This window comes from Hypomesus nipponensis, chromosome 19, assembly GCF_054491055.1.
Source record: "Hypomesus nipponensis isolate SF chromosome 19, ASM5449105v1, whole genome shotgun sequence".
In the NCBI taxonomy this organism is placed as follows: Eukaryota; Metazoa; Chordata; class Actinopteri; order Osmeriformes; family Osmeridae; genus Hypomesus; species Hypomesus nipponensis.
The window spans coordinates 18,543,503-18,552,179 of NC_140379.1; the positions used below are offsets into that span (position 1 = coordinate 18,543,503).

The window sequence follows — 8,677 nt, forward strand, 5'->3', positions numbered from 1 at the left end:
CGAACGATGCACTGGATCATACCAGATGATTATTGAACACTCACTCATTTATTTAAAGCAGCTTTATTATTTTGAAGGCAGTTAAAATCCTGATATCGCCATTTCAGCCCCATGGAGCAAAACCTTCAAATGAGACACAATGAACACAAGACCTAAAAACAATAAAGGTTGCATGAAAGTAAGTAGGCAGGAGGTTATCAGTACAGATCTTCATTTTTTTCCAGCAGAAACTCGCTAATTTCCTCCTTCATCTTAGACCTATACAGAAATCAAACACAGGTGGGGTTTAATGGGAAAACAAAGTTATGGGTAATGTCGTTAAATTACATCGCGTCCCAGTCGAATGACTGGGACATGGACAACAATTATGTAGTCCAACAGTATAAGAACTTAGGTTGTCAATTACTGGTTTTAGCAAGGGTTTATGTATCAATTGAACAATAATGTTACAAAAAGCAAACCATAGTGATCTATATGAGCAGTCCATCTGTTATAACAGGACCTTACCTTCTCTCCCTCCTCTCAGCCTCTGACAGGATGTATTGCGGCAGAGTTTCTACAGACATCTAGAGACCAAGAAACTGACCACTGTCAATTTTTCTCAAAACAAATCTTTTGACAGCAACAGGCTGACAGACGACGGTAATGAATCTGCTTCCACGTACCATGTCTTTGACGGTTAGCCGACAGCTGTAACACAACAGGCTCTTCACGTCCACATCTGGCAACCTGAAAAAGCCATCTGATTAGCAGACTGGAGGGGTCAAAGAGATGTCAGAGTAGTCAGCTCTGTGAGCCATACTGACCTGGAGGAGGAGCAGCAGACTTCCCCAGAGCCACAGCCCTCTCTCAGGGAGCCTGCCGAGGAGCAGCACTGGCCTGGTGATGCAGAAGACGACCCTGAGACAGGGGCTGGAGGTGACAAAGTCAGACCTGGGTCCTTCCTCTGAGAAAGCTGCTCTGAGATCAGAGTGGCCTGGAAGGCTGAGGCCTGTTCTACAGAGAGGGAAGAGTCCATGCCAAGACAGTGAGCCATTTTTTACACTGTATTAGCCTGCCACGACAATGTCCATTCAGAGTGGCCAAGTAAGCAGGTTCTCTTGGAGAATGTGGAAAATGTGACTCACCCACAGTAGTGTCCAAGGCACACATACACAGCAGACATTTGGCAGTGTGGTCCACACAGGATGTCTGAGGGGGGCAGGCTGTGTGGAGCTTCTCACCAGTCCTGTTAACATACAGGCATGTATCAGTATCAATTTAAGATCATCCATAATTCTCATCATGATGATGATGGAAGTCTAGCGACTAAGGAGTACTGCCAAAACTAACCGGTAGATGGTGCTGACAGTGGCAGGGAAGTCAGCCTGAAGTTTGGTGACGAAGCTCTCCGTTAGTCGCTGGATGCTGGCCTTGTCTGGTACCTGCACAAGTACAAATAATACATTCCACATGTTAGACAGATTCATGATGGAGACATTCTCAACCTTATCCCACAGAAGGCTTGTGGAGATTACCAGTGTTTTATTACCCAGAAGAGGCAACATCTGCTTTTGACTCTCTGTGCCTCTCTCCCATTTCTCTAGCAATTTCTGTACCCCCTCTCCGTCTCACCTTGGTGTCAAGAGCAGGGATGAAAACAGTAGGGACACCAAACATGCGGTTGTAGAAGGCAATCTCTTTAGAAGAGTAGTCTCTCATGGGCCTGACAAGGACCACATCTCCATAGCGGGTGTCTGAATATCCCTGAATATGCGTGCGCACACACACATACACACACACACACACACACACAGAGAAACAGTATGACACAAGAACAATATATTTGCAGTATGTCTCTGTAAAGGCCGATTTGATTTGGAAACACAGAGCCAAGTGATGTTAAAGTTCTACGTGCTAGACTAAGAGCTACCCTCTCCTCACCGTATCCATGGCGAGGGCAGAACCTCGTCCCAGAGAGATGCTGCTGAGCAGCCTGACAGCCAGACGGGTGCAGCTGTCCCCCAGCATTACCTTAGAGTAGCCTTCTGACCTGGCTACATACAAGATCAGGTGCTGCCTGGGCACAGACAAACAGCATGTTATTTACACTAAACAGCACTTCCAGCAGTCATGTGTATGTTATATGCACAGGCTTGATATATTTCCAAAGCAATACAACAAACATACATTACATGGGGAGTATAGGCAAACAAAATCATTCTAAACGCAAGAGATCCTTGAAAAATGTTTACTACATTGTGCATGTGCAATGTGTTGGCATGAGCTACTCATACCAGTATTTCCCACAGATTAGAAAGCAATTTTTTGGGGTCAGAAATGCAGCTGAACGAATTTGCTGCGTGTTTTAAATAGCATATATATAACAAAACGCAATATGTAGCGGATGTTGTTGATTCTGTGGCGCACCGCCACAAATTTGTCTATGTGTGGGAAACACTGCATACAACATCCTGCTAGTTATATTTGATACTGTAACCTGAGGGTCTGCAGCATATCTTCTCTGGCTGTCAGAGTCTTAATGGACGCAAACAGCCTCTGCAGTGCCTGGCTCTGGGCGGAGTCAGGTGTGGCTAGGGCAGGGTCCTTGCTCTTGCCGTCTTTAAAATTTAGATGTGATAGGTGAACCTGGGGATGGGCAGGGCCTGGGCTCTGGTGCTGCTTTTGGATATACTGGTCCACTCCAGCTTTGTAGCTCCCCCCAGCCCTGTCTGGGGCCGGTGTCCCAACCTCTAGGACTGACATGGGCAAACTGAGAACCTAGAGCAATGGAAGCCACCATTTTTTAAACATTCCTTCTCCTTCCTTGATGGATTTGTTGATAGTCATCACAGCTTCAAACATATTACTGCTGAATGCAGTTATATGGCCTTTTTGAATGTCAGTGTTGATTAAAAGCTCACCTGCTCTAATGGGACTATGTGGTAGGGGTAGCCAGTAGCTTTGAAGACAGCCTCCAGCTGGGGTACAAAACTTGCCCTTTCTTCCAGACTCTGGCCAGTGGCTCCTCCCTCTGGTAAAATCAGTATTACACAAACCACACCAAAATTACATAAAGATCACACACAGGCATGTCACTTACCAGGGGATCCTTTTAAACACCGCAATTTCAGCCTTTACTACATTACAATTCATAGGATAGATGCAATTCTCTGTGACACGTTAACATGCCCAAATGTGTTAATAGGTGGTTCAAAATAGAAACAATGGAGAGCAATCATCTTAAATTGATTTATCAATACATTTTCTAAATGTACTCTTTGAAAAGACTTGGCAGAATCAAAGCCAGGACCAGTTTAACCCCCCCCCCCCCCCCCCCCCCCAAAAAAAGGTTTTAGTGTTTAGTTTCAGGAAAAAAGGCAATGTTGGATGCATTAAGTAATGAACATGCTGCACCCATTGGTGGTGTAAGTACTTAACTGTTATTCATACATTTAAATTAATTATTATGTTGACGGTGCACTATTGATTACCATCAATGTAGACAATCCCTGGGAAGAATCTCAACTTCTTAGATGCTTCTCGACTCAAGCCCTAACAGACAAATACAATTTCATAGACATAAAAACTAGAGAATTCAAACACTGTAGCAATAACAACCAAGATTGAGATGTATATCTACATTAGGTCTACATGTTCCCAGAGATTTACTGACTTACCTCCTGAACTTGTGCCAACATGGAAAAAGATGATGGCCCTCCAGATATAGCAAGGAGCACCTACAACAAACAGTCACAACTCATGCATTCTGGTTACCACTACAATTGTGGGAAGCACACCAAATAAAAATCATTCTACCTTCTCCCCAGGAAATATTGTACGATTTTTCCCCAGCATGGCCCGAAATTTGTGTACAAAGTACTCCTTGAAACAGTCCCTGGTAAAAATAAATTAAAAAAATAAAAAGAATTACCAATACGAAACATATTCAATAAACCCCTTGGATGAGTCTAGAAGTGAAAATAAACTGGTTGCGGTACCTGCAAAATGCATCTCCAGCTCTGATAAGAAGTACTGCTGTGAAGTGTTTGCATTTCATACACTTTTTAGAGAGACTGAGAGAAAAAACATACACGTGTTGGATACATGAAAAAAAAGGTTAATCATACATAGCCTGCTAGCAAATGCTAATGGTCGGCTTACCAAGGGGCTTCTCTATGTTGCAGTTGTCCATTGAATTCTTTATCGTCAACCTGGCACATGGTCAATTTGCTTGCTGATTTGAATGCTACTTGGTAAAACTATCATTAGAACTTGGATTAAGTACTTGTTTTTACAGAACTTGTAAAATAGCTAGTCTACGTGCGCCAGTAATTAGCTAGCTAGCAAGCTTTGTTAGCCAGTATTTTTGTTAATCAGTATTTTAACATCTCTGCCCTTTTACAGATACCACCTGAAGCGTATACGCATAATGTTATGCAGCTATGTTTTGTGATACGCTGGAATATCAGATATTTCCCTAGACAACAATTGTGCATTGCCAGTCTGCTGCAAGATGTTGACAGCAATGCGCATGATGATGACGTAATTCGGTTCGAGCTCCTATTCTCCTGTAAAACCATATACTTTTAATATTATGAAAGAAAGTTGTTGTAATAAATATATTCGGAATTTAGTGTGTGCATCATCCCTTCCGAATTCAAGATTTTATTGGGCTTCTGTATTTGAAGATGTAGACTGGACGAAAGTTTGGAAGATTTCTAACAAATTTTGCATTACCAACAAAGTTAAAGAAGTGTCCTTTAAAATTGTACACAAGATATATCCAGTGACACACCTTTTGAATAAGATATTTAAACTGAATATTGATCCTAAATGTGTTTTTTGTGCTACTGAGGATGAAACTATCATTCATTTGTTTTGCAATTGTATTTATACTAAATCCTTTTGGTCTACTTTGGTTTGTCATATTCATAACATAACAGGTCATATTATAACAATTAATAGCTTTGATGTTATTTTTTATTTTATCAATCCAGATGTTGATTCGGATTGTATTTATTTTATCCAACTACTGATTTTGATGGGTAAATTTCATATTCATAAATGTAAGAGGTCATTGTCCAAGCCAAATTTCACACACTTTATTAATGACTTTAACATGTACACTATGTCTTTATGCAACATTTTAAATACAAAAGCAGGGAAAACATGTGCTGTCCTAAAGAAATATAACTTACTTTGACTTAATTATGCATTATCTGGCATTTTTTGTATTTATTAGTGCTGTCAGTTTAACGCGTTATTAACGGCGTTAACGCAAACCCAAATTAAAGGCGTTAATTTTTTAAAGCAAACTTTGTAGTTTTTTTTCACATGCTGTTGCAACAACTGCCGACATTAAAAAAAACTACAACACCGGATCTAGCTAGACCGGAAACAAAGCAACAGGCACGCCACACACTTGTTTGGCTTGCGAGCCGGCTAAAGAGTTAGCCTGGCTGTGCCCTCCTACGTACTTCCGCTCAATTTGGATTTTGCTTCTGTACTAGGTCTGGGAGCTTGACTTTGAAGTCGGTTTCCAGAAACACATTTTTTGTAGGTCCAATCAGCGAACAGAGGGAGTGGCTGAGAATGATGACGTTAATGTCGTGCACTAGTTTGAGCAGTTCAGTAATGGCGGCGGAGAAAGATGCGAGCAAAGCTATTCTGCGGTTGTGGCAACGCTGCCGAATATCCATAGGTTAAATCCGGAGCAAGAATATTACTTTCTTTAGTTTGGCCATGATGTTGTGGCCCTCCTCCCCACGGGGTTCGGGAAAAGTTTGATTTACCAGCTACGGCAGCTAGCTCCGTTACAGTAGTGGTGAAGGAGTTGGCTAAGGCGAACGCTTGCGATTGGATATGGCAAATCAGAGTGTCCCTGGGCAGATCCAATAGTTTTAAACTTCAACAGAGGACCCGCCTTCAAGGAAGTTAACGTTTGTCAATGGACAGATCCCAGACCCTCTGTACAAATGAAATGTACGAGGGTCTGGTTAGGACCAGGCTACTAAAGAGTAGTAGCAGAGCCCGTTTACGGCTATTCTCTGGTAGTAGGCTAATGTTACATTTTGAGTGGATGGCGAGCGCAAGATCCTTGAAATGGATGCCAATAAGATTCTGAATCGAAAGTTTACTTTTAAAGAGTTGCCAAATGGTTCTATTGACAAGACCAGTGATCTGTGTGTTTTGTCGTTGTAAACTGAGCTATCATTGCAACATGTCCAGTCTGAAATACCACTTGATGGCCAAGCACACAGCTGATGCGAATTCTCCGCCCCCTCTTCAAAGCCAGGCGATTGCAATGTTGTTTTTAATAAAAAAATATTTGCACGAAGCACTCCGAACCACTTTTCCATGTTGATAAGAGCATTAAAATTTGAAAAAATAATGGGACAAAAAGAAATCAAGGGACATTTAGAATAGATAAAATGTGTGATTAATTGTGATTAATCGCGAGTTAACTATGACATTAATGCGATTAATTGCGATTAAATATTTTAATCGTTTGACAGCACTAGATTTATGTATCTTCTTTGCAATGTAAGTGGATACTTATTTGTTGTATTTTTTCTTGCATAATAAAAAATTATACAATTACAAAAACATAGACTAATCAGAGCCTGTTAAGCAAATTGTGACCAAAATTAAAATGCATTTGCAGAAATGTTTTTTTTTTTTAAGAATGTGGCTGCATTATTTGACTCATGAATGAAATTAGTAATCAATCATCCTATTTGCATTTAACTTTTCTTCTTCAAGAGTGCTCAATCTTTCACTTATTTAAAATGAAAAAGAAATAGACATTTGAGATTTAATTTTCAAAATATGCCCCAGCAAATAAATACCTAAATTCAATTTGAAATGTACAATTTGAAAATTAAAATGCATTTGCAGAAATGCTTTTTCATTTTAAAGATCCTATAAAGTGGAATTAAAAACGAGTTTCAAGTTCACCACACCACAGAATAATGTGCTATTAGGTGCGTTCAACATGACTCGACTTCATGCGGCGCTGCAGCCGGCTGCAGGCGGCTGACTTGAAACAATAGGTGCGTTCGACATGGACTGCGGCTGCATGAAACGATCGGCGAGAGTAGCCGCTTGCAGTCGGGGAGGAATTGAAAACGGCTCTGTGAAGTCGGACATTCCAGCTTCTCGATGTTTGCTGCGTTGATGTCAGTCATGGCCGTTCAAGCGATGTTTATGTACTTTACTTTATTTATAATTAAACTTGGTCTTTCCGTTAGTGAAGAGGCTGACTAAAAACCTTTCTTCAACACATTTTTAATTCAATTAAACTTTTTTGATCGTTGGCGAAACTGAAGGTGTCCGAATATTACAAAACACGCATCAAAGTTGTCGTGTGTGAGTCTGGCCAATCATGAAATAGCTGTGTCGTCACTTGAACCCGTGCAGTTGCTCTTGAGAAAATGCGCTCGGCTCATAGTTAATAGGTGCGTTCGACATGACCCGACTTCATGCGGCGCTGCAGCCTGCAGGCGGCTGACTTAAAACAGTGAATTCTGGTTAGACTTTTTGTCCGACTTGAGACGGCGCCGAGGACACGTCACTGTGACGTCGCCATCAAAGTACCGTGAGATCGATTCGAGAACTGCCGGCTCTGTAGCAGAGCGCATTTTCTCTAGAGCAACTGCTTGACGACACAGCTATTTCATGATGTATGCACATGAAATAAGCAGTGGCGACTGGTCATTAGGGGCAGGTGGGGCAGTGCCCCACCTATTATCAACAGAAATAACTGCAATTTTTTTATTTTCTTTACTTCAAATAATTTAATCTATGAATATAGCGTCTTCTTAAAGGGCCAATTGACTGGGTTTTTGGGGTATTTCACACTGTTCCTTAAGGTCTCCAAATAGGGTATGTAACATCGTTTGGGTTGAAAATGGCCCGGGTGCTGATCTATGCCCTCTGACAGATCCTCTGAAATGTTCCCGGGAAAAAACACTAGCTTTTCTCCTTTTATGGTATGCTCATTAATATTTAGATAAGCTGCACGCTGATTGGTTGGTTATCAACGAGTGAAGCTGGGAGCAAAAATGCAACACGGCCAACAGCAGCACTCGCTGAAACACCGAAGTTGGAGACTTGAAATAAAAACGCGCAAATAAATCTATTGTGTCTTCACAACACTGTTTTCAACAGATTGACTATATATCATTTGAAATGATAACATTACTTGTTTCCACTTCTGTTGTTGAAGCAAACTGGATTGACTTGGGTGGGTAGAACGTTAGGCTACAGCTTAGCAACCAAACCATATCCTGATTCTACTCGGCTTCAGTTAGCTAGCTAGGCTAGCTCTAGATATCTTGCTGTAAAATAACATGACAAAGATCTGGACAAACATGCATCGTGAATTGTAGATTTTCATTACACAGGTTATTTATTTGAATGAAACACAGTCAGGAACATGAATCAACGTTAGCCTTATTGCCAATAAACTAGGCTAAATTATCACACATTCTACCTATGCTCTTGCGTTAACTAGCAAGCCAAACTTGTTTACATGCCTACAGTCTAGGTGTTACTAGTAACAGTTACTAGCAATGCTAACGTATCCTGTATCTAGAACCTGCCTTTCTCCAGTTCTTTCAAATAGATTATCAAGACAGGCGTTAGCAACAAGCCAGACTGCTGTTCGTTTTCTGGCTATTTTTCGAAAGCTTCC

At 41.1% G+C, this 8,677-nt stretch overlaps 1 protein-coding gene across 1 annotated transcript; it reads right to left on the bottom strand.

Moving 5' to 3' along the window:
- Positions 1-47: 47 nt before the first annotated feature.
- On the bottom strand, positions 48-4,519 carry ctu2 (cytosolic thiouridylase subunit 2 homolog (S. pombe)). Its single transcript, XM_084682220.1, has 15 exons — positions 4,144-4,519; positions 3,981-4,055; positions 3,799-3,877; positions 3,660-3,719; positions 3,474-3,534; positions 2,904-3,013; positions 2,480-2,760; positions 1,924-2,059; positions 1,615-1,746; positions 1,333-1,424; positions 1,128-1,228; positions 807-996; positions 666-729; positions 508-566; positions 48-258 (listed from the first exon to the last, which is right to left on the bottom strand). Exons 1-15 carry the CDS (start codon positions 4,200-4,202, stop codon positions 198-200), a joined length of 1,560 nt encoding a protein of 519 aa, XP_084538346.1. The 5' UTR covers positions 4,203-4,519; the 3' UTR covers positions 48-197.
- Positions 4,520-8,677: the final 4,158 nt, after the last annotated feature.

Bases quoted from the DNA above. Each gene is read 5' to 3' on its own strand.
- ctu2 (XM_084682220.1), bottom strand. From the start codon at position 4,202: ATGTGCCAGGTTGACGATAAAGAATTCAATGGACAACTGCAACATAGA. The intron at 2,060-2,479 runs GTTACAGTATCA...GTCTGTGCCCAG, and splicing joins GATATGCTGCAGACCCTCAG to GCAGCACCTGATCTTGTATG. The intron at 1,229-1,332 runs GTTAGTTTTGGC...GTATGTTAACAG, and splicing joins ACTGTCAGCACCATCTACCG to GACTGGTGAGAAGCTCCACA.